The 26,749-nt window shown below is 41.8% G+C and overlaps 1 protein-coding gene across 1 annotated transcript in view; it reads right to left on the bottom strand.

Moving 5' to 3' along the window:
* The window catches only part of fras1 (Fraser extracellular matrix complex subunit 1), a 321,197-nt gene that overhangs the window by 30,751 nt on the left and 263,697 nt on the right, over positions 1 to 26,749 (bottom strand). Inside the window, 7 exon segments of the mRNA XM_030059979.1 lie at positions 244 to 384; positions 3,159 to 3,283; positions 8,744 to 8,923; positions 13,208 to 13,327; positions 16,277 to 16,465; positions 19,070 to 19,333; positions 23,989 to 24,142. Coding sequence (XP_029915839.1) covers positions 244 to 384; positions 3,159 to 3,283; positions 8,744 to 8,923; positions 13,208 to 13,327; positions 16,277 to 16,465; positions 19,070 to 19,333; positions 23,989 to 24,142 — 1,173 coding nt within the window.

A 26,749-nucleotide genomic window follows, 5' to 3' on the forward strand; every position in this document is an offset into this window, starting at 1 on the left:
GACAGCAGCCAGCTTACAGTGAAAGTTAATGCCAGGGTTGAAAATTACCAGCTGGTGGTCGGAGCTTTTCAACTTTGGCTGCAGGTGGGAACTCTGACTCCTGCGCCATCCACTTCTAAAGACCAGCTTGGCAGGGGAAGTGCTGAGGGCTGCATTTTTGTGCCTTTCTGGAGCCAAACATTTTTTTTTTTTTTTCTTCTCCTTGCTCTAATTTAAGTCCCCTGCGAACAGCTGCGGTCCTACCTCTGTGTCCGCATCGGTGGCCTTCAGCTCAAACTCGGTGATGGTCTTCCTCACTCCCTCTTGGACTCTCATGCCAGGAACCTGCAGCAGCGGCAGGGAGTCGTCCACCGGCCTGATGGTGATGTAGAACGTCTGTGCAACCTGGAAACAGCCAACACAACGATATTACACTGCAAAGAACACTGATAGATACAGATAGATATAATCTCTATTGAGGAAATTGGTTTTCACGGCGTGTACAAACACAGAAACACACAGATAACCATACTGCGACATACAGGTATACATACAGACAACCTTCAACTCTCCCAGTGTCCCAACTCACACACATGCATCACACACACTGATAAGCCTGGTTCTATACAAGCTCAGGAAGCCAGTTTGTTTAATGCAGCTGTGGCAGAATGGGCAAAGGAAAGTGCTCTGAGCATGAAGATGACATAGATAGATTCTCTGTTGGATTGTTTATGGATATCAGTGATGTGTTGATGAAAGCAGAGTTTATTGTCTAAAGTGGGTCCAAGGTATATAAAACTGTTCACCTGCTCTACTCTCTTGCTATACAGCCCTGAACAAGTTGATTAGTATTGGAAACGTGGGATTATCTCATCCCACTGTCAGAGGTTTTACCTTGTTTGAAGAACAACAAGATTTTAAAAGTGAAGATGGATGATTTTTTGCATGGCAGTGAATTTTGTGGCAGTGTAGTTGCACAACTTTGCCTAAAGTTGTGGCTAATAATTCTTCAGGCTCATTTCTCTCCTTCTGAACACCTGTTATCCACACTGGATTTGTCTCGTCCATATTACAGGCAGCATTGCTCATTTCCTTCAACCTTGAAATATTATGAACACATCACAGACGTAACATTTTGTAATGCATGGGTCCATTACTTTCGCTGATGGCTAGTAGATGCGCATGCTTCCATAATGCACTGAAAGCACTGATGATGGAGGCAGTGCTGACAGACCTTGAAATAAGCCAATAACCTGAATGCCGTGACCTTTCAGTCAACCGTTATAAAACAAACACACTTTCTTGGTGGATGTGTGCTAAGGGTGGGGGTGGGGGGTGGTCAGCATGATCAGTGAAAGTAAGCTGACTTTAATGTCTCCACCTGTTATCAAAGTGCCGTGGCACAGCTGTCCTGCTGTAACTAGTCACTGAGCAATGTATCTGATTCCTGTGCTGACTTAGCCACCACAGGTAGAGAATCACAGAATCAAACAGCTTGGCTCTCATGTTGTTCATGACTCTGAAGCCTGAAACCTCAAAAATCTGACGTGACCGTGAAAATCATGAAGATCACATTCGCATATTGCAGCATGGACAAGAATTTGTCACAGCAGGAAAGTGGGCGATTCTGGGATCCCAGAACCCACTATTGAGCCTTCTGGATAAACTGTGGGCTGAATTCAACAAGACCCCCAACTTTTCTTTCTTTCACACATGTCTTGCTTGAGCATAACAAACAGACAAATACTTTTTCCTTTATGTATTTGGCATTGGTTTCTATTGAGTTTAATTATAGTGAAACTAAACTATGTCACATTTTGCTCAGGACCCACTGGAGGCTTCTAAGGTCCATGGGCGCCACTTTGAAAACTACCATCAAGCAATCCCATCTCACTGCAGGTTGAATAAAATGTTTACTGCAGATGCTATTAATGCAAAAAAAAACAAACAAACCAACAGTGAAATGCAAAACTTTTATAGCGACTCTGTGTGCCAATTCCAACAGGATGCCGATCGAGCCACCCGGCTGGAGAGAGAGGGTTAAAAACAAAGTAAATGAAGCAGACCACTCCACAGACACCGAGCACGACAGCAGCCAACAAAAAGCCTCCACACACTCCAGCCAACCAGGCGTGAAGGCCAAATGACCTTTTCACATGTTTACTCAAGTCCTTGTGGTCCTCATTAGTCTGGATTAGCAAGGCAAATTTATGCACTGAGGGTGGAGGGGTTGGAATGGCACTCCCTCACCACTCTGAAAACTATGGGTTCGTTTGGGTGTTTTTTTTTCCCTCTAAGATCCTATGTGAGTCTGATTAATAATTCAAAAGGGGATTTTCATTACACCATTACACTAAATGACTGTAATATATCTGCCTGGGTTTGATAGGGTGGCTAATCAGCGTCAGTGACTCAGTGATTACTTGCCCGTGTGATTTCTGGCTTTCAAACCACTTTCTGATCGCCAAAGTATTTAGCATGATGATAAATTATGTCTTTATTTGACATTGCTGTTGGATCTCTGCTCTAATTACTAGCTAGCTTAGTCCTCTCTGTAGTGAAAATGTGACAATATGGTTTATTACAGGCCACCATCGCTGAAGCACACAAAGAGAGGCTCAGATTTCTTTGATGTTAGAAAAAACGTTTCCAGGGCTCATAAACTGGTTTGAGGGGGTTCCTCAAGGAACCTACTGGGGTCTCCTACAGTTGCATTTTAAGGTAGCCTTGCAACTAACAAGCAACAATTATTGGTTATGTTTTTGAATATTTTATTCATGTTTTGTCAATAAAATGTTAAAATAATGAGAAATACTAGCTTCTTTAGTCTGACAAGCAGCAAAAAAAACTAATTTTATAATAATATGAAATGTAGAAGAGCAAGCAAGTCTTATCATTTGTGAGGCTGAAAAATCAAGCAAATGTTTGGTATTTTTGCTTGATATATGACTGAAATGATTAATTGATTATCAAAACAATAATCAATTCATTTTGTGCTGACTTATCATAATGAGCTTATCATTTCAGCACGACTCTGTAGATCCCATAAAGGTACCGTTCAGCCTTGTTCCTTTTTTCAAAAGTGTCAGCGCTCATGAACCTGTGATGTACCAGTTCCTCGACGCACCACAGAGTCATGACCTAAACAGTCCTGTTGCCAAGCCGGACCGCTCGCTCACCTCGTTCGCCCCGTCCGACACGGTGAAGGAAAACTGGTCGGCGTGCTTTTCTTCTTCGCTGGTGTGGACGTACTGGATGCTGCGTGACGCCAGGTCAGCCTGGGTGAACGAGCTGATCCGAGTGCCTGCAGAGAGGAGAGTGCCAGCAAAGTCAGAGGATGTACACACACTCAGTATCTCTCTCTCTCTCTCTCTCTCTCTCTCTCTCTCACACACACACACACACACACACACAACACATACACACATAGGCACACCAACATGCTACTGCACACAGCCATGCTCACTCACAAAAACATACACACATTACCACTCACAAAATGACTCAGTTTCTTTGACAACACACACACACACAGACGCACACACACATGCACCCACACCTATGCACACGCGCACACACAAAAACACATAACTAAATGTATTCTCTTTGCCTTTTTATCACTCACACAGCCCCTCATAAATGCTCATACACACACACACATATGCACACACACACACACACTTTCCCTCAGTTGTTATTTACACATTTTGTTATTTGAGCTGAATTTCAGTGTCATTTGGCTTCTGCTACTCGATTCATCTGTGCCTTTGTTTGGCATCTTAATTTTTTGTTTTCATCTTCTTTCTTTTGGCGTCAGACAGTTTTAAAAGCCCCATGGGGTTTCTTTGTCTCCAAGCACAGAATTAATCTTCTTTTCTCTTTCCTTTAAATCATTTTTATGTGCAGCTAAACTAAACTAAATCTAAACTGGAGCCTATTTAAGAAAACTCCAGCTCAATCTTCACTCTCCATCAGCTCCACCAACTAAAATTCGGTGGGGAAACTTAATCAGTTTTGATTGCGACAATCAAATGCATTACACTCTGTGAAACTAAAGGCAATTGTCTATACCGAGATCCAAAATGTGTTTTGCTTCATTGCAAAATGAGCTCCATTTCTGCTGATTTGTTTTGGATGGATGCTTATGAAAGACTTGAAATGGGTTTCAGAAAAGGTGGATTCTGTGTGGGAATGACAATGTAGTGCTTTGCATTGTGCCTACCTTTGTTTATGAATATGTTTATTATTCAAAGTGCATGACAAAAAAATCAGTCAGGCGTGATGAATGGAAGTCAGCAAAAAGCCAATCTTAGTTTAAAGTTTAGTCCCACTTTCATTGTCTGAGTTTTCCTTTTTTTTTTCTATTTTCCAAAATCCTGTGATTTTAATACAGTATTATTAGCATCTACAGTTCATTAGGAGTCATAACAAATCACACATTTTCTCATTACATCATGTAAATTACTCTGCTGATACCACACAGTTGTAGAAATTTTGATGTGCCCAGTGCTTCATATGTACTTCATGCATGTGGACTGTTATTTTGAAAAGTAACACCATTTATTTATCACATGGTTCATGTTCAGGTTGGCAGACATTTTAAATGAGGCATATATTGTTTGTTCCAGACTTGTTATGATGCACAGGGAAGTTTTCTGATGTCGCTGGTGAGTTTGATGTGACTATAATAACTTGTCCAATATTGCGGACCGGTGATGGAACTGAAGTTATTTCCCCGAGCAGAGGTGACGGGCGAGAAGTTATTTCCCTGTGCAGATTGCTGAAAATTTTCCAAAATAACAAAATCCCAATGAAGCAGCCCACATATTATACATCACGGGGTGTCCAAAAGTTCATTCAAACATATCGAGAGGGCCTGGAGGAAATGGAAATGGAAGCTCTTCAACATCAATCTTGTTCACGTCAACGTCTGACACGGTTGCAACACGCGAAAGCTTCTGGTCCTCGTGGCTTGTATCGTGAACTCCCCAGCTGGAAGTTTATACATCATTATAATCAGGACAGGCAGACAGCGAGAGTGAGAGGCAATATTCTTATTCAGTGATGAAAATCCTATTTTTTTCAGCCATCATATTAAAGGGAACTGCATTTTCCCTTCCATTTGTCTTGACAGGAAATATCAAGATTTGTTTCCAGGAGTCTAGATGCAGGAGTTTGAACGCTGCGTTAGCATACTTTTGAATCCGATGTAGTTTTATGAGATATGTGGAGGGTAAATCTTTCTTTATTTCACACACGATGGAGGCAGAGAATGAAAGCTCCAGGAGTTATTGGCCTATACCGCAGCAAAGTGGTACTCCCTGAAATATTTTGTCGATATATCCACTGCGAATTTACTAGAAATAAGATTAAAGACAGTGTTTAGGTGAATTTATTATCAGAGCAGCATGCCCCAGAGCCAGGGAGTTTTAGTAGGCTTATACAAATCTTTCTTGATTACTCGGAGCAGATCAGCTTTGGAGGCAGAGTTAATTTTACTGGTTGAATAAATCTCAGCAGGCAGACCCAAAGAGCCTTTTTCTAAGCCCATAAGTCACCTAACTGGCTACCTGAACTGCACAAGAAGGAACTGTGGTTGAAATATAAATAAATAATATTAATCACAATGATCTGGCTGCTGAAATGTTGGAAGGTCAACAGACTTGAAAACTACGTTAACTAGCTAACCTCGCTAACCTAGTATAGCTATAGATTGCATTTTTTTGAGTTAGGAGCAAATAACACAGGTTTAAATTAACAACACGAGATTTATTTAAGACACCCAGAGCGGCTTGACCTCAGATAAATGCAAAACGAATCTGTGGACCTTTGCCAGTGTTTTTGAGTCTCTAGTGAGCGTGTTGAAATGTTGCAGCAGCCAGGCCAAAATCAATCCCACCTGAGGGAAGAAATCTGACACTGGCGAGGAGCTAATTAGTGAGTTAATGGTCTTGAACAGTAATGAACTGATTTCATCCTTTTTGAGGTTTCAAATTTCACTGACTCCGTTATAATACAGCTGGCTCAAATCCAGAGGGTAGCCTCTGTTTTCTGTCTTTGTCCTTCAGACGTACGCTGTGTCCAAAACTTTATATAGCTTTTTTGAGGCAGCAGGCAGTGCTTTTCTCTGAAGGAAACTGGTTTTATGATTGTATGGACTTTCAAAGCAGCATAACGCCATCATGCCATCAACACGTCGTCAATATACCACAGCTTCCTGGCGATTTCTACCACCTGTTGCTTATTAGCCGACCTGTTTGGATTGTGGCTCGTACACGTTCTTCAACCAAAACCAAAACTGATGAGCAAAAAGTTCTCAAATTTGGAACAAGCGTCCGAGATGAACTCCCATGTAGGCTTTCTAGTGACTAAACCGACTCTTCCCTGCTAGAAAATAAATAAAAGTATAAACAATGAAGAAGAACTTGCATTTTTTTTTGTTTTTTTAACAAACTCCTGCATTATGTTTGCGGCGTTGCTGAGGAGCTTACTGCACAGGATTGTGGGAGATCTTACTCTAATGGAGGATGCTCCTACGCTTTCTTCAAAAACCATCTAAACGGAGGCATGTCAGTCGGCAGCAGACAGAAGCAGAAGCAGAATCATTATTTGCCAAATACCGGGTGTACAAGGAATATCTCTTGGTGCAGGTATCAACATAAAATAAAATCCAATTATAAAAAGTGTTTAAAAAAAAGATGAAAATATGAAATAGGCTATACTCAAACAAACTGTAAATAAAGGATGTGTAATGCAATAAGTTTAAGTTCATATGTGCACTGACTACAGGAAGGAAAGTGAAAGTTCATATTCAGAAACAAACAAAGAGTTCATTTGCAAAAACAGATATCTCCATTTGAATTTATTAAACCTTTTCAAACTTTTTTGAATTTTATTAAAGTTTACTTTATATTTATTTCTATTTTTTTTATATGTTTATTTAGCCTGGCATAATGTTTATTATCCTAAATCATGCTTTGTGTGTGCGTGTGTGTGTGTGTGTATATATGTGTGTGTGTGTGTACTCCAAGCAATATCAGTGAAAAAGGTGTATTCATTTTAATGAACTCTTCAAACACTGTGCTTGGTTGTGGCCTGACGCCTTCCTGCCTCGTTAGTCAACATTTTTGATGTTTTAGTCAAATCTTTAGTCACGTCCCAAGAGGCTTGTCACATCTATAACTGTGTGTGTGTGTGTGTGTGTGTGTGTGTGTGTGTGTGTGTGTGACTGACATCATTACTGCCATTCTGACCCATAATACAGTATTTTGTACAACCTGAAATCGTGCTGTTTTGAATTGAATATGAAGAATAGCTGACATGCCTAATTGCCAAAAGAACAAAGATTGGTGGCGCTACGGTCTTGGGTTACATTCACTGTGATTGGTGGAGCTGACCACTGCTACGTCACTTCTGATTGGTGGAGCTGACTGCTGATGTGGCAGGAGCAGAACACAGCAGGACAGCTGAAGCCGCGCTGAAAATGAGCATCAGGCTGCACTTTAGGAGTAAACAAATTGAACTGCATCTATCTCTTTGCATAAATATGAGTGCTACAGACTCCTCGGTGCTTCTGTTTAATATCGAGCTGCCCCAAACTTGGCTCTAGCAGAAGTTGCAGTGCATGTCAAAAGCATCTGATGTGTGGCGATGTGTTAAAGCCCTCATTGATTCATGGGATGATTCCCCTGGTGTCTTAGTCCAACCGCTCAACTTAAAAGTACCGTGCCTTCAGCCCATTAGCGAGTCTTTTCAAGAGTTTGGCTTTTGAAAGTGGGCATTCATCTCTCGGCGCTGTTACCTTGACATTCACTGTAGGGCTGACAAGCGATCCCACAGGGGCGGAGAGCTAGCTGTGTGTGTGTGTGTGTTAGCGTGGAGTGACAGATTGGCTGAGCGGCTAGCGTTAATTATCCAAAGCCCTCTGTGGCGTTGAGGTGAGCTGATGCTGGGCGATTGGAGAGCCGTGTTAACATCCAGCTAATTAGCATGCTGCGAGAGCGCTCGGCTACGTGGAGAAACCGCTCAGCCGGGGATGAAGTGTTCAATAGCACAGAAGCTAATCACCTCTCTGCGGTTAGAAGATGCATCAACTTCTTCCTGTTCCTTCCAGACGCAATTTCACAGCGGTAATTTCTACCTGTGTGTTTTTTTTTTCTTTTTGTTTTGTTTTGTTTTTGCATGGGGCGGCAGAAACAATTCAAGATGACGTGAGAAAAAGAAATTGATTTTTTCTCTAAGTGGAAATCAAAACACCGCACAAGGATTTTGATTCAGCTGAGGGAGTGTGGTTGCAGTATGAGTTTGTTGTATTTCAACAGTTTGGGCCTCCACTGAGCACAGCAAAGTGATTCAATTAAGGTTGAAGGCACGTATGTGTGTGTTCTCTCTGTGTGTGTGTGTGTGTGTGTGTGTGTGAGATCAGGACAGGATGTGTGTGTCTGCTTTGAAAGGAGCAGCTGGAATACCCTTCAGAAAAAATGACAGAGAAGAGGAGCTGGAGCAAGGCTCATTTCACTTGGTGTGTGACAGCACCCGTTAAAGATGTGTGCTGCCACCTCACACAGGCACATGTGCATCCTCACCTTCCACATACAAACACACACACACACACACACACACATAAAACATCCATGTGTCATGAATATGAATTAATTTGCAGAAGCCTCAAGGAAACGCCGGCACTCATCAGCGTTGAGCCTCATGGCAGTAACGCGTGATGTGGGTCAAGGCGCCGGTGGCCTTCACCGCCGTCGCTGCGTACCTGGCTGGGCGGCGTGCTCCAGGTGACCCAGGCCGGTCTGCTTGGTGATGCGGTAGACGAGCTCGGCCGGCTCGCTGTCCTGGTCGCTGGCGGACAGCTGCGTGGTGGTCAGCTTCTTCGCGGTGTTCTCGTCCAGCACCAGGCCTTTGTTGACCACCACCGAGGGGGGCAGGCGGTCCTCTGTGGGGGTCAGAGGGAGGCGTGTGCCGGTCAAATCATATTTCTGGGTTAAACTGTCACTGTAACTGCACCGTGGCGTGAATATTCATGTTTCTGTGCTGGAGAGTCGCTGATCTCTGAAAAACTGGATGGCAGTGTCAAGATTTTATTATTAATTCTGTGCGACTCAAGATCAGATACAAACAGAAGCAACGGTGAGATGTTTTGGAATTTTTTTTTGTATCATAAAATCAGAGACATTTTGCCATCTGAACAATTTGGGGGATGAGTTGGCAAAACCAGAACACATGTACAACATATTCGTCAGTTTTCTCAGTGGAGATCAACTCACAAAACACACAAAAACAGCACAAAGCGGCCAAGCGGACTGATGACGTCATCAACCGGTGCACAGCTGCATTTTTGGAGAGGCGTACATGAGTGACAGCAGCAGCCTCTGTGGGCTCTGCAGAAGCTACACACACCGTCAATGTAACTACGAGACGTTTGACACATAAATATAAACTGTCCTTTAGAGGGCAGTATCTACATATTAAAGGAATATATATAATAAAGGAATTTATCATTTATTTTTGGGTTATAAAGCACCGGCAAACAGGTATAGTATACAGTAACAGAAAAAAATAACACCATAAATAAAATGATTGCAAAATTAAATATTATTTAGAAATAGTGTAAATAAACATGTTATATCTTTCATAATAATAATAATAAGACTAACTTAAATTTGTATAGCGCCTTTCAAGAAACCCAAGGATGCTTTACACAGATCAGAGCAGAAAACACAGACAACACAGCAGACAAAGACATAGCAGAGGCTAGAGGCTATAGGCCATCCCTACTATAATATACTACTAATTTGAAATGAAACTAAAAAATTAAAACACACACACACACACAGAAAACTAACTCAAATGAGACTGATATTGAACTAAAAAAGGATTTATCGGTAAAGTCATGGCTCAGAGTCACGGAAAATGAAAAGGTGGAGGAGAAAAAGATGCACTGGCAAAGGAGGACAGAGCTGCGACGGATGTGCAGAGGGAAAGAGGGAAGAGATAAGAGGAGACGAATGGTGATTCAGGCGACGGAGAAAGGGGGGATGACACCTACAAGCACACAACAGGAAAAGATGAAGTTGGCTGACAGAGAAAGGAGGGAGGAAGACGTTATCGGGCGGAGTGATGGAGCGGCGGAGGTTCGGGAGATTCAGACGGATGGATGTGGAAAGATGGAGAGGAGGGCAGAGAAGTAATCAGAGGGCAGCAGAGGAGCGTGGCAGGGAGAGATATGGGCAGGGACCGGCCAGGAGAGGAAAAGTGGAAAAAAACAAAACAAAACAAAGGAAACAACAGAGAAGAAAGAGGAAGGCGAGCTGAGAGGAAACGAGGGAGTCAGCTCTCAGACGATCCCAACGTCACCAACAGCAACAGAAGCAACTGCTGCCCAAAAGCCCCACTCATTTTTACATTTTTTTACCATGTGATTGCTGATCTACTGCACCACTTTGGCTTCGTCCCCAGAGAAAAAAAAAAAAAAAAAACAAACCTTCTGCATTCAGCCATCAGACAGTACAAGGAATGATCTAGTGTCCATTTGGCAGCGAGACACTGGGGTTTGTTGTGCTGCAGTGTGCCATGCATCAGCGTGCGAAAAGCCTCTCAAGGTATACAGCGCTAATGCAGGAGAGATAAATGCAGGAGGAACTTCCACTCCAAAAAAAAAAAAAAAACTCTCCACCTTAAAGTCATTTAGTCTCATCCTCAGTGCACTTCTCTACAAACAAGGTGGAAAAAATCTGCCAGTGGGTGTTGTAAATATTTTTTCTCTGACAATAGATTAATAATAAAAAATTAATAATAATAGATTAATGATAGTAGTAGTAGGTTACAATAACAAATGCTTTTATTTACGATACAATACGATACAACTTTATAGTCAGTGGAACTAGAAATGTGTTGTGTTGTCTTCCGTTAGAGTAGCATTTGGACGTTAAGTTGCTACAAAGAATCTTTAGGTTGCTAGGCAACAGATGTTATTTTTCCTCTCGTCTCTTTTTATGTCACGTCTGTTGTTTCCTCCTTGTAACTGTGCAGTATTACTTCTTTTTTTTTTTATCAGTAAATATGATCGGCCTGGTGATTGTCATTTTTAAGAAGTTCCTACATTTTTTACAACAGTGGGATGAGATGATCCCACCCATTTCCAATACTAATCAATGTGTTTCCAGAATTTTTTTTTTTATTTTTTTTTTAAGTGTTATTTCCTTGATCCCAGTGGGCCGACCTGCCCCACTGTTGAAGTCCAACAAATGCTCTGGATTTCTGATCATCATGCATCTACTGCCATGTGCATTGAGATTTTCTTGTGAACCTACAATTACTGACTGATTCCTTAGGCCACAGCTTATTGACTAGAGGCGAAAAATTCTGGTGAAAACCCCAAGGTGTTCAAAAGTTTGACAAAAACTATTTTGGCAGGAGCTCCTAAACTCATACGAGAGATACATCCACATGGTCGTGAATGACCCATTATTCCATTTCTGCCTTGATCCTTATTCTTGTTCTCAGAAAACATCCTGAAACAAATGAAACTGCGTTGAAAACAAGTGGGATTACCTCATAAACTCGCACAGTAAGCTGGTAAATTTTGTTTGAGCTGCAAAACCATCTGGGCTCTAAACCAGGGATCTAAATGAAAAAATTAGGAGCGCTCAGAGAAATCAGAGTAGAGCTATGTGAGACTAAAATATCTCATTTTAAGACTGAATATGAGGCCAGATGCCTTAAGAATGAGATTTTTTTTTTTTGCAGTGTGTGCGACTTCAGCTTCCATTAGAGAGAAAGCAGGGAGGGAAGAAGAGGAGGAGTAGAGTTGTGATGGAGGCTAAATTCACCTCAACACACTTCATCCACCTTTTATTTCATAAAAACCTGTTAACCTGCACGTTTAACACTGGAAAGGTCAGTGTGGGAGTTTGGGAGAAAATTGATTTTCTAACAGAAGGCCAAGAAGCCACGGACTGAAGTGGGTAAATGTAATTATAACTTCTCTCTCCTAGTGTGGTTTAGAAAATGTAACAAAACTGGATTTTGCAAAGAGTGTGAATATTTATACAGGAACATTTTGAAAGCTGAGATATTTCAGTTCACTCTGGCCCGGCCTTTGTTGAATTACTCTATATAAACCTTTCAATGTAAATACGCAATACACACAGAGATAGACGTGGCAGAATTCTCCTTTGTTCATTTATTCAGCGTAATATAATAACATCACACCTTAATCTGTCCTTTCGTCCCTGTCTAGGAAGGTTAAAATAAATCAAACTGAAGTATCACAAAGGTTTAGATCAGGGCCACTCAACTTCAGATGGCTCAGGGGCCACTCAGCCAAACTCAGCTGTGTCCAAGGGCCGCTAGCTAAACATGCCTGTCCTATTTTGGACGTTTAAACGATAATTTTGTCACAGGCTACATGACTAGACAGAAAACAGCTACATTTCCATCCAAGGCCAAACCTCACTGAATAAGAGATTGTCATGCAATGATTAATGATGAAAAGTTACAACAAAATGAGGCTTCATTCCCAAAATGTGAACAGAATGGGCAGCTTGCTCAGAGGTTAAAGGGGCTTTCACACAGCGTGCGGGTTGGGCCACGCTCTGCGCTGGGCACGGCCAGACGGGCGCAGAGCAGCTCACACGCGCCTGCAGAGTAGGATGTACAGTTTACAACAGTATTGGTCTTTGATTGCAGAAAAAAGAAAAAAGAATTTCGCCTATTGTGGAAAGCAGTGTGTCGGGTGGCGGGAGGCGGTGTGTCGCTTCACACCGCTTCCCGACACACCGCCTCCTGACACAACGCTTCCTGACACTACCGTGACCGGTGTTGGCTTGTACATCAGCCATGTAAGGTGAGGCATGCCCACTTCTACACAATAGTCTATGCATTATCGCCCTCTTGTGGTTAGTGATAGAAATGAACTGTCCACAGACTGAAAATCAATAATTAGACAGAATAATAATATTTTTATTATATGAAAGTGGTGGGCCACATAAAAATGACGCACGGGCCGCGGGTTGAGTAGCACTGGTTTAGACAGCTGGAAAGAAAGAAAACTTGATTTTGTTTGGGATCGGTTCCCTCCTGATGTCGAGCACTGGTTTAATGAGCAGCTATGATGTGTAAATCTTCAGTCACTGCTTTTTTTCCATCACTGAGTCGAGGAACAGTTCATCCAGCCTGTATTTCACCTCTGCATTACTGAAGAAGGAGGAAACCTTACCCAGCACGCTGATGAAGAAAGACTGGTCGATCAGTTTGTTGCCTTCGGGGTCCAGCAGGTTGAACTTGAAAGAGAGGCTGCCTCCCTTTTCCCCTTTGTCATGGCTGTACTCCAGCAGGCCTGCAAGGGAGCGAGAGGAAATCACTTCAACTTGTCCTCTAAAATCACTACCACAGGAACTCTGAGACATTAGTATAATTAGGGTAAACAAAAAAGACCAGGAGACAGATTGCCAGCGTCTAGCAGCCTCCACGCTGGGTTCTCGCACTGGTTTTCAGCAGATAGGGTCGGTCAGGGAAGCTGCTGTCTCGCTTTATGGCACAAAATAAGAAGAGGGCGCTGTCCTTCCAGAGCAAACAGAGCTAAAGCTTTCAGACACAGACGACCTGGAAGGCTGGTCTCAGTTCAGTTCACTTTGTGGTTTGTTTGATTCACTCCAACTGATTCATGTGAAAGCAGGTTCTAATTTGTCTTAGAGTAGAGTTCCAATAAAGTTATATTTAGGGTCGTATAACACAAGTTTCATGCGATATTACATCAATTCTTTGGGCAATAATATGGCATTCTCTGTTATCACGTGATAATCGATATGAAACGATATCGACTACATTACAACGCTGTGTTTTTGTTGCAGATGTTTGACCACGTTTGTCATATTTCCTGATTATTTTATCTCGTACTGGCATTGTCTGCATGTGGCGTGTGATTTATCAGCTGACTTTCCACACTGCTGATTTATGCCCAAGACGGGAGCAGACATCCTTGTTGCCATTATCTGCCTGGTGCTGGCACCGTTTGAACGTTTAGGGAGGCGGTGTGCTTGGTCGGACCTGCCATGGAAATGAAAGACAATAAAGGCGAATCTCTAAGATGATGATATGGATCTCATCTGTACTTGTAGAGCAGAAAACAGATTTGCAAACCTACAATGTGAACACAAAGGGAACTGAGTTCATTTGCAGCTGGTTCACTTTTTGACTCACTTAAAAGCGACTGAGTTTTGCTCGTTTAAATAAGCAACATCGGGAAGGAACGGGGTTTTCAAGGGAAGCGTGGTCTTAATTTGGAGAAACATTAGCTCTAACCATAGCACTGGCGTGAGATAGAGGCTACCAATCATCTCAACCATGCTGTCATTGATTTATGGTAATTATACCAAGGTATTCGGCTGAATGTGACAATGATATACTGATGTTTACAATTTCTGCACACAGAACCTTTAAGTTTGACTCTTTTCGGCTGTTCAACAGTCTAGCCGAGCGCAGTAACTTGATGAGGTAATTCATCACTTTACTTTCACTAATAAACAAAATCAATGATAAATGTTGTTTATTATTACTTTCATGCCATCACACAGACATGTTTGATTTGAAAGCACTAAATCTTGAAAATCATAGGGTTAAATGCCACATTCATTTATGATTTGGAATAAATTCTTTCTTAAACACTGGGCAGTACAATGAAATGGAGATTATTTCAAGACAAATCTCTTATGCCTCTAAGCTGACTGCTTGCCAGAAAAGTTCCCTGTAACTGGCAGCGACTAAACAAAAGAGTAAAACTTAATTCCTCCCAACGGTTCCTCTTGGGGATGAAGCAAGAGGTGCAACAGAGGCAGTAAAAACAACAACAACAACAACAACAACAACAAAACAGGACTGCAACAATGGCAGCATTTGCACAGAGAGACCAGAGGAAACAAAGGGCCAGAGAGTGTCGGAGCAGACGTGGGAGTAATGCTGGGATCAAACTGCAGGATATTTCTGTCAGGATGGTCTCCATGTCCATGACATAAATTCAGCAGAGAGGCCACGCCGCACGTTTGACCCCAACCAATCAGCACGGCTGTCGAGGAGGCCAACAAATGAACAGTCTGACAGTCAGACACAGGGCAGGGGATTTGTCACACTCATTTGTCACCGGACAAAAGGCAAGAAAAAAAAAGAAAACTCTCACATGCTGGACTTTATGTCACAAATTTCAATTCCTGGACCGTGTCAGACTACACAGTTTAAAGCCCAGAAACGTCAGATTCAGACACCATGCTAGAAATTTGTCACCACAACAAAACTGTCAAAACTGGGCTGAATTCATGACAGAGTCGAGCCCTTTTGGTTGACTGGTTACGTAGTCAAGGGTCTTGGGTCTCATCACACGAATTTATATCGTCTGAAAAAGTTGCAACTTCCCCCAATTACAAAGTTGTTGGAGTTGTGTTGGAAACCAAGTGTGGTGTGTGTCCCAGTCAAGACAGAAACCATTTCAATGGAAGTCAAGTCAATTAAACAGGGAATGCCTCGTTTTGTCCCTAAACCAGTTTCTTCAAATAGCGACTGTCTTCCCAACGGGGCTGTCTGAGCAAACACTGCATTTCATTAAAGGGACAGTTCAACTGAAAATACAAAAAGGAGATATTTTCCCACTTGTCCCAGGTGCTAGGTCTGTCCATTCAGTTCATGTGTGATTTGGCGAGGTTTCCAGTCTGTCTCCCATCGCCACAGCACAATGGGGCTGAATGGGTTTTTGTTTAGTGGAACTCAAACTCACAAATTTACACCTGAGAAATTCAGCAGCAACGGCTCTTTCCAAAAATAATGACATGGATACACAGCGCAATCCGCGGCCCCTGGAGGGGAGGAGTTTTGTTGGGAACTATTTCCTGCCAAAAAAAAAAAAAAAATGCCAGCAAACTGTATCTACCCACTTTGTTTGTGCTCACGGGGGCAGGTAGATGCAGTTCACCGATTTTATTTGGCAGGAAATCATTCCCCTACAAAAGTCTCTGACCCTTGAGGGTTGTGGGTATCCATGCTGTTGTTTTTAGAAAGAGCTATTGCTGTTGAATGTAAATTTTTGATGGACGTCATCAAAGTTTGTGGCTGTCCAATCGATTTGTGGTCAGCATTGCACACTCGACGCCACCGAGCACCTCTTACCTTCACGAAAACATGTGACGCAAGTGTGGAAGGGTTTGAGTGCAAGACTACCAGTGTGGTTCATTGGAAATGGGCAAGAGAAGAGCAGAAAATCAGTTTGAGCAGAAAAGAGACTGGACGAGATGACAAGTACCTTTGTTGACGTCTTCCTGGGTGAAGCTCTGGACAGGACCCTTCACTGAGACCTTCTCAGGACGTCCGGCCTTGCTCAGCAGGAGTTTGCCGGCCGGAGGGTCTTTGGTGAGGACGTACCTCAACTTCAGGCTGTCCGAGTCGATGTCCGTCCCCTTCAGGTTCTGCTCGGTGATCTTAGACGAGGACCCTGCGAACAAAAACGAGGCGCTCATTATTTTTCTTCCTCCTTTTCTCTTTGAACACTGAGGAAGTCGGCACTCTCCTGGCACAAACAGCATCCCACTCACACCCACCATCTTCGACTTTGTTTTATGTGTCTTACTTATTATTCATGCATTTTGTTGTTTTGGCGCAGTTCTCCTTCATGTTGAATTTTTGATGTCATTTGCGTCGTTATTTTCCATCTTGATTTATTTCCCCCCTTTTCTCTTCTGGAGGTTTTTATAATCCGCTTGTGGTTTCTTTATCTCACCTGAAGTTTGCTTTCCTTTCCTTTTCGCTCTTCTTTCCCAGTGTTTTGTTGTTGTTGGGTTTTTTTTTGCCTCATTTGTGCGCAAAATCTGAACCAAAAAAACTAAAAAGTACCTCAGTAATTGGAAGAATGGCATATAATCAAGCCTGAAGTGTAAACCTGAGGTAAGGCATGAAGTGCGAGGGCGGCTGCTACAGGATGCGCTGGCGCCCACTTGGCATCCGCGAAACATGTTTTTGTTCAAAAATGCTTTTCTCACCAGGTTTTGAAGAGAGCAGCAGTCAAAGGTCAGTATTATTTTTGTCAGGTAAAAAGACAGAATTTGGCTTTTTGCTCCGGCGTTGGCACCTGATGTGGTGGGTGAGGTTCAGGTTCAAGCATTTACTGTCCTGAGTGAGAGCTTCGGCTGGCAGCATCATGCACAAAACACAACACTACACTGGAAATCAAGCAGTGGAGAGCACAGCAGCGCCTCAAAAAGCTGGCGTTAATCCTAATTTATGACACACAGAATAAATGACATCTTCAACCTGTTTGATTTAGCCTGTGGACAAAATCTAGAAGTTTAATATTATCGGTTAAACATGAGAAATAAATCCAATTTTGAGGCTGAATATAAAAACCCACCGACGCAAATGGGCTGAAACAAGTTTAAGGTTCACCAGTAAATTCTCTTTATAGCAGCGGCTCTTTTTACAGCACCATTATATTTTTTATATTTTTACATTTTATTCCTGGTATTTCAATTCTTCTGCATTTTATTCTTGTAATCTGATCTTTTTTAGTGTCTTTTATTGTTTTATTTATTTGGTTATTTCCTTTAATGAGGTCTTTGTAAAGCACTTTGTAACGCTGGTTTTGATAAGTGCTGTACAAACGAACGTATCAGTCGTATTATTATTACTTTATTTTTTAATCATCAGGCTGTGTTTGCCATATTCTGTTGTTTCACACGTGCCTGCAACTTTTTCTTCACATCAGTATTGAATTTACACAAAAGCTTTATATCACATTTCACATCAAAGTTCAAAAAGCGTCTGTTTTTGGAGAAAGTCCTGTGTTTCGTGTCTTTTTAGGCGGAGCGGGGCGCTTTGAAAGGTCGAAACAAGTTTAGCTTTCTTTGCTGAAAACCAGATGGCATCGACCATTTGTTTTTGTGTTTTTTGGTGAGCTGACCGGTCAAAGAACAGGAGTAATGTCACACAAGCAGCAGGAAGTTTACTAAATCAGTGGGAAAGTTGTTAGTTGCTGTTAAGCTGATTATTAACAGTCGGCATGGCGCTCGCCGGCTGCGTTGTGGGAGTTTCTGCTTGGTCTGTGAGACCCGAGGCTTGCCAAATTTGAAACCTTTAAAGACCTTTTAAACGCGGTTTGGACTCAAATTTAAGACAAACTAATTAAAGTTGTGCCAGGCAATTTCTTATTGACCAACACTAATTAAAGTCCTGACACTTGAAATGGCCATGGAATAAAAACAAAGACTCTTTTAAACCAATCGTTGGGGAACACAGTGTCCAGGTGTGTTAATTAAAGCGCATGCGATGAAAACAGGAAAATCACTAAAGAGCATGATTAAAAAATGTAACCTGGCCTTAACATGCTGAAAAAAATACTACTTGAAAAAACAGATTTAATACATTTTTAACTGTTTAAAGGCCTTAAAAGGGTACATTTTTGAAAAAATCTGACTTTTTAATCCCTGAAATTCAATGTTTTGCATTTCTGCTTTATTGGGTGACAGTAGAGAGTGACGGGAAATGCAGGGGAGAGAGAGGAGATGACGTGCAGCACAGGGCTCAGGTTGGATTTGAACCCAGGCCGCTGTGGTAAGGACATGGGTGCCCCCCCCCCCAAAAAAAAATTCTTTTCTTTTAAATTTCCCCTGAAGTAGTTTCAAAACACAACATGGAGAAACTTTTCTTCCACATTGTGTAACAATGAAACACAGCATGTCTGTTCTGAGCCGCTGAAGCTCCATCACACTTTATATTGAGTGAAATATTTCAAGGCAAGACGCTGTTGTTTCACATCACATCAAAGTGAAAATATCTTGATGTCTTGTGCATTTTATGGATTTTTTTATTTCCACTGGAACTCAGCGGGACGTGTTTGGCATTTTGGAAACCTCTGCGATCCCCACTGGAATTTCAAATAAAGTTCTGTGGGTTTGAACAAAGCTCGGCCCGTGCAGCGTGTATTTGTACCAGCAAACCCACTGATGGGACTAGCAGGGCGCGTGGAGGCCCAGTATCGGCACAAATGAGGCACTCTCCCTAAAAACACAAAAACAGAACGAGATAAGCCCCTCCCCCCTCTCACCGGCGGCCAGCTGCAGGCCTCTGTTGACGGTCATGCGCGGCCCCTCGCTCCTCCTGACGTCCATGGTGAACTCCAGCCGGCCCGTGTGGGTGTAGATGCCGTCTGTGAGCGTGAAGCCCAGCTCGTCGGCGCCCCCGCTGACGGTTTCGGGCGTGTAGACCAGCAGCTGGTCCAGGACGTCCTGGTAGGTGAAGGTGGCGCCCTGCAACAGGACGCGCCCGTTCTCCAGAGGCTCGGAGTAGAACTGACGTCTGCGCAGTTTACCTGGAGGGAGGAGAGAATCACGCACGGGAAACTCTCACATCATTCAGCTTCTAAGTAAGTAAGTAAAATTTATTTATACAGCGCTTTTCCCAGAGAGAACTCACAAAGTGCTTTACAAGTTAAAAATACAAATGCTCAAAGCTAATAAAACAATATACAAATGCGATACAAGGAAATAAAAATACAATAGACGGCAATAAAACAATATAAATATAAATATAAACAACATAAAAAGGTGATGCTAAGAAAATAAAAATGCAATAAAAAACTACTTAGGCAAGGGGATGCAGGTCTGCTGGGTTTTGTGTGTAAACTGATTTTTGTGTGTGTGTGTGTGTGTGTGTGTGAAGGTGTCAGGTTGCACCTCATCACTGGATTTATTTGAGTCCATGCATCTCAGATGGAGGACGTTTTCATGCGAAACATAAAAGAAAAGTCTTTGTTGGAAGTAATGAGAGTTTTAGATTCCACTCAATTACACAGCTTTTAAAATAAAAACAACATAAATGGGATTCAGCCTCAATCCTCAGTCACACACACACACACACACACACACACACACACACACACACACACACACACACACTCTCTGTCTCCTTCACACAAATACATCTTCATATGTATAATGTAAATCACTCCTGTTTTCTGTCTATGCTGCTTTTTTAACCATGTATCCATTATTTCATCTCCTTCATTTATGAATTCATTTATTAATTTGTTTGTTTGTTTGTTTGTTTTGGGTCAAAAATCTACACAAAATATTGCATTATGACAAAACAAAACATGTTTTAGCAATTTATCATTTGACAAATATGCTGATTCTAAATATATTATGATTATTAGTAGTATTAGTATTAGTATTAGTAGTAGCTGTAGTAGTAGTATTACTATTATCATTAACAGTAGTAGTGGTATATTCTGTTCTATTCCATATCTATTGCAGCAGCATCTTTTCACTTAAAAAAAGATTCTCATTTGTTCAAAGTGCGACAGGCCTTTTAGTTTGGATCCCGTGTGTTGACATGGAGCAAGTTTTACGGCATCCTGCAAGGTGACTGTGTGTTTGTGTGTGTGTGTGTGTGTGTGTGTGTGTGCGTGTGTGTGTGTGTGAAAGAGAGAGAGTGTTCCAGTGACATTTATGTTATGACAGAAAATGTGAATCTTGCCCCATAACTTCCATGCCCACTTCTGTCTGAAATTGCGTGAGTCTCTGTCTCTCTGATAAATGTCAGGTGTGTGACTTTGCGTGTGTGTGTATGTGTGTGTGTGTGTGTGTGTGTGTGTGTGGTCTGTTAACAAGCCGGCCTGCCCGGGACTCATCGTCCTGTATGAAATCACTCCCTGTCCTCCTGTCTGTCCACGGCTGTAGTTTTATGGCGGTGCGACATGCGGCTGCTTTACGATGCTTTTACTGGGCGGGACGGGGATGAGGGACGTCCCGGAGCAGGAGGTGGGGGGTGGGCGGATGGGGGGGGGGGGTTGGTAGATAAAGCAAGAGAGGTGGTGTTGCTATGATAACCAACATTTTCAACTTCAACACTTCTACTTCAATGCAGTTGCTATACAATTTCTTTGAGTCCCTGAATTTGTTTTACAAGCCGACGTTCCTCTTTCCTGTCCTCTAGAGGGCGTAGACATGCAGATCAGGAGGGGAAGAAGAAGAAGAAGAAGAAGAAGAAGAAAAAGAAGAAGAAGAAGAAGAAGAAACTAAACCGTCTGATAAACTGGAGCCTGGATCCAAATAAACTAGTTCTCACACTGCAAAAGAGCCACAGCCGGCCGACTCCATGTAAATGTGTCTTGTGTGGAAAAACATCATCGACAGGTTTCTTGTTCGGTCTTTAGACATTAAAGCTCCAACTGGAAACTTTGACATGTAAATGAGGATTCGTTACTTTCAGTCTGACGCCAAACGAGTTTATCAGCCACTCATATCACCCTGCATTTTGCAGCACTGCTGACACTGGAAAGCAGGTGTCTGTAGTGACCACATTTCACAGTTTATAGAAGAATTATATCATTTAAATTATAGCATGGATAATTAGCTCATCTGATGAGTCCATGGCTTTCTCAAAAGTTTTTTTTTCTCTCCTGTTTTTCTTGGGAGGTCTAAAGTTATTACATAAATGAATGCATATTGACTTCTGCCTCTGCCAGATGCAACGTCGGCTGAAACCTAAAGACCTGTGGAGGATTTTCAAGTGGACTTTTTGGATATTTTGTTTATAAATATTGTTATAATTTATTCTCTAGTGCTGCTCTTCCATCTCAGTAATTATCAGATTCATAACCACTCTCCTGATTGGCTGAGTTTTAATATTCAGAGGCTCAAGCGTACCTGTGTGTTCGGACCAAATGCAAAGTGAGTTTTTCACGCCGTGCGATTACATGCAAAGTCAACGCAAAGACGCAAATACACGCAAAGACGCAAACAGAGGCTAATAGAGGCAAACAGGCGAAAACTCACTTTGCATGTGGCCTGAATTTGCCATTAGGCTATCAGCTGACTCCAGTGTCGCTTTAACACACTGCAGCATTTTTCCCTGTGATGAGTCACTTCATGATGGATTACAAACTTAATCTACTGCACAAAACAGGTGACAAGTCAAATCAAAACAACAAATCTAGATTTGTTGTTTTCTTCTGACTGAATATTCGGCACAGAGCCTCTTCCTGCACACAAATCAATGCTAGAAACAGACACAGGTGACAGGTTTTATTTTCATACGTCGTATTACTGTCACTTCACAGGCAGCAACATAAAACTTAATTTGTGACAGTGAAGGGTAATGTTTGGAGGTCAGTCGATCAGTGTGTGTCGTGTGTGTGTGTGTGTGTGTGTGTGTGAGGGATGACTGCAGTCACTGCGTGGCTCTGCAGCAGAGAGCGGTGTGTTTGTCTCCTTTAAACTGTCTGAGCGTCAGAAGTGAGAGTAATGTGTTTACATGAGTGAGGGCAGGTGTGTGTGTGTGTGTTTGTGCGTGTGTGTGTGTGTGTGTGTCTGTATCTCTATCGCATACAGAACTATTTACTATCACACACCGACTCCCAATAAGCATAACTCTCTGTTAGCTTGTGTATAAGTGTGATTGCACTTGTGTGTGTGTATATATCTGCATTTGCATTTTCATGATTAGGCAGTTTTTTCCTTGTGTTGATATCCAGTGAGAGTAAACTGTGTGTGCTGTGTGTGTGTGTGTGTGTGTGTGTGTGTGTGTGTGTGTCTGTGCATGAAAATAAGTGTATTTTTATCATCCAGTTTTCCTGAGAGATTTCCAAATTTTCTCCCCCCCGTCCCGCTGTTCTCCAACAGTTTTATTTCTCCCAATTCCCTCCCATATTTTCATCTCATTTCAAATTTTGCCTTTTTGCTGCATTTGTTAGAAACAGCAACACACACAAAAAAAACATCACAGCCTTAAACTACCACTGCCGTTTATGAACATCCAGCAAAAAACGCTGATGCTTCTGTTTTAGCTGACTCAGTGACTCGGTATATCGGTATATTGTTTTAGACAAAATCAGCTTTAAGTCACATGTAAGGTCTTGATAAGCGACAAACAGCAGCTTTGAAATCCTGACGGGTCCTTACATCGGAAGCAAACCTGCACTCCCATATGGAAACATGCATAATGTGGTGATATTGGACTTTTAATCAGTTTCAGGTGTGTGTGAGATGAGGTCCTTCCTTCTTCATTATGAAACAAGTGAAATGATTTCCTTTGTTTCTCTCAGTCAGTTTGAAGCAATGATATCTCACATTTACCGAGACATTAATAACTGCTTTTTGTAATGTAATCTCTGGGTGCTGCTGACAGTTTGACGCTGGAAATTAGGTCTGCATTATTAATGTATTTTTTTTGTCACATTTCATTTAAGTTTTTTTTTTTTTTTTGCTCTCAGGTGTCGTTAGAGAAGGAAATGGTCATCTCAGTGAGGCTCCATGATCGTATGACAGGTGAATGACAATGAAAATGAAAAATGTGTGAAAGATGTGTATCGTGTGTATGATTGTGTCAGTATCGCAAAAATCCTCCCTTAAGCATTTATCCCGTGTTATTACTTCAATATTTTAGCATTTTAACGCAAAACTTTAGCTAATTAACTAATGACTGCATCAACACTGCAAAAATGCAAAATCTTACCAAGATTATTTGTCTTATTTCAAGTCAAAAATGTCTTATTTCTAGTCAAAATATCTCATTACACTTAAAATAAGACATGATCACCTCAGAAGTAAATTGTTTTTAGACAATTTTTAGAAAATTTGCTTGTTTCATTGGCAAAATTTGCCAGTGGAAAAAGTGAAAATTCACTTTAAGTAAGTGAAAATCAGCTAGAAACAAGAAACAAATTTTGCCAATGAAACAAGCAAATTTTCACTTGTTTCAATCAAATTTTCACTTGAAACAAGAGACAATTGTCTAAAAACAAGTTACTTCTGAGGTGATCATGTCTTATTTTAAGTGTAATGAGATATTTTGACTAGGAATAAGACATTTTTGACTTGAAATAAGACAAATAATCTTGGTAAGATTTTGAGTTTTTGCATTGAACTTCCAGTGGCTGAAAAGAGAATAAAGCTTCATTTTGTCCAGCAGTTCCTGTGTGTGTGTGTGTGTGTGTGTGTGTGTGTGTGTGTGAATCGTCCTCACCATATGAGGGCTTTCTGACGACGGTGAAGAGGATCTCGTTCTCCGGGGTGTCCTGGTCGCGCACGTTGAGAGACGAGTTGGTGATGACGACTCCAGAGTTTTCCTCCACGTGGATGCTGCTGACCGACACCAGCGGCTTTCTGTCCTCGTTACTCTGCTCCAAGACACAAACAAACAAATAATAACAACATGTCATGTATTCAAGATGCATTCAAGATGGCGCCGCTCTAGTGGCAGCTTGTTGCAGCAGCTCCCGTTCACTTGAACATTTTTTTCTTGGTACTTATTATCTGTATATACTGTTTATAGTGTAAATTATGCTTCATATCTTGCTATCCACTTTGCTGCTGTAATACGTGAAATTTCCCCACCGTGGGACTAATAAAGGAATATCTTATCTTATCTTATCTTATGTCGTCTGTACAGATAACGACGTGTTTCCAAATTCGATTGATCAGATGGATTTAAACCTTTAACAGCAGCGTTATTGATCAGTGTCGGCCAAACTATTCTGGCTGCATTATGTTATCTTCTTCTAGTCTAAAAACATTGCCTCAAACTGAAATATTTTAGTTTAGAACTCCTGACCATTTGAGTCTGTGTACAGATTTGGACTGTGATAGCCACTAGATGGTCCTAAGAGTCATAAACTGACACCAAAACCTGACGTTTACTGTTGATGTGTAAGACCGCTGGAACGTTTTCTGACTGTAGCTGGTGGAAATATCTGGACATGACGTCCCCTCGTCCACGGCTGGCCAGAGGAAACAGACACCAGACGACCGAACGGACACGGGAATTAAAGGTAAACAGTGGTTTAAGTGTTTTTGGGTGGACTCTTCCTTTAAATCCAGACTTTTATTAGGATTAACCCTTTATAGGGCACTCATTGAAATACTTTGAAATTCAAAAAAACAACCCTAGACTGTTATTAGAGAACATGACAGGACTTTATTACTTTTCTAAAATTTTCATTTTGTAATAGAAAATCAAAGCCATTGAGATTGGTCAAATGCCACAATCATGTGACCTGGGATGTAGAGCGATCTTTGCTGATTGGCTGGGTGACCAAATGATTACTAACTAACTGAGACAGGGGATGGGCATGATATGTGAAATTTTTGAAATTACCAAAAATAGTCACTTGCCCGATAAAGGGTTAAAGCCAAATCTTGCAGCACAATAAAGACAGATGTGCACACACACTCTGTTTCCTCACTCCTCACTTTCACACACACACAACTCTGCCCATGTGCACAAGCACGTGCACACCCATGACCACGTGTACACCGCCGCATACACACACACACACACGTGCACACACACTCGTGCACATAACGCCCCGCTGACAGCATCATCAATTCAACTCAGGACTTAAGCAGGTTTAAGTGATGGATTCTGATGTTGGGATTTATTTGGAGTGAGAAGAATACAGGCAGCCGGAGCATAAACCTGTTTTTTATTTTTTTTTCTGGGTGAAGTCACACATGGCAAACGGCGATCAATCTCTTTCATTAGAAAAGTCGGACGTCTCGAGAACCTTTTGGGCGCAACAGAGACGGCCTGTCTTTAAATAATTGATGAAGTGTCCGGTTGTCAAAGACCTTCTCGGCTCTCTTTTTCCCCGATGCTGCAACAACCAAAACTCAACCACACAATTTCTGGCAAAAGAAATAAACAGAATGAATCACTCTGACTTCTGTCTGAATTAATTAGAATCTATAAGGGGGAAAAAATGGATAAACTTACTGTATTGCATTTGTTTATTTAGTGCTTACAAAATGTTGCCGATAAGTGTTGGATTGAATTGTTGACTTGAATCATGATTTACAATCTCAAACTGCATTGCTGTTAAAGAACTGAATCAATATCAAAGGGATGCTTCCCTCCTGAAACTAAAATTATTCATCAACTACTCACCTTGACAGCAGACACTTGGAAGAGGTTTCACTTTTCATAAAACAAGGCACCAGATAAACTTTTTCCACCACAACTGAAGTAACAGTGAACAGCAGTACGTCTACTTCAACTTAAGTAAAATCTCAACAAAATAAAAGTACCTCTACTTGAGTAGCAGTTTGTTGGACTCTTTGACTCATTGCTTCCTCATACACAAATCTCGACAATACTGTGCAGATTAACCCGCAGCAGCGAACAAGTAGTAAGTCAGTGGAGTTTTGAGTCGATGGAGTGTTTTGTTTTCCTGTCTCCCTCTTGTAGCTTATTCATGCTTCTTGTGGTTTGTGCGGTCCACGTGAAAACAGCGGCGATATTACATAACCATAGCCTGTACAACTGGACGGTGGTGCACAGCGTCCCAGATGTCGACGAGGTTTGACCGTGTTGCAGTGATTGGCAGGATTATTATTACAAAAAAAATGTCAAAAGTTAACAGAATTGCATTGCTACGTCAAAGGAAACTCTGTTCTCTCAGCACAGACGCTGAAAAGAGGCATGAGGTTTGAACGTGATCGCGTGTGATTTAGGTATAAGGACTTACGAAGGTGAGTTTTGATAACCTACCACTTCCAAAATGGGCCTCCTGTGCGAACAAACTGTACTGGTTGTAAAATAAAATTAAAAAAAAACACAGAAACTTCTCCTGAGTCTCTCTACTGTCAGGGAGGTGAGCAGGATTCTCTCTGGTATTCTCCAGGGTGAGGAGAGGCAGCGAGAACAGACTCTCCCAGCGTCAGGATCACAGCTACATGCTGGGTTCACTGGTTCTGAACTTGGACCTCATTAAAATGTTGGATCCAGT

The sequence above is a fragment of the Myripristis murdjan genome, chromosome 9, assembly GCF_902150065.1.
Source record: "Myripristis murdjan chromosome 9, fMyrMur1.1, whole genome shotgun sequence".
NCBI lineage: Eukaryota > Metazoa > Chordata > Actinopteri > Holocentriformes > Holocentridae > Myripristis > Myripristis murdjan.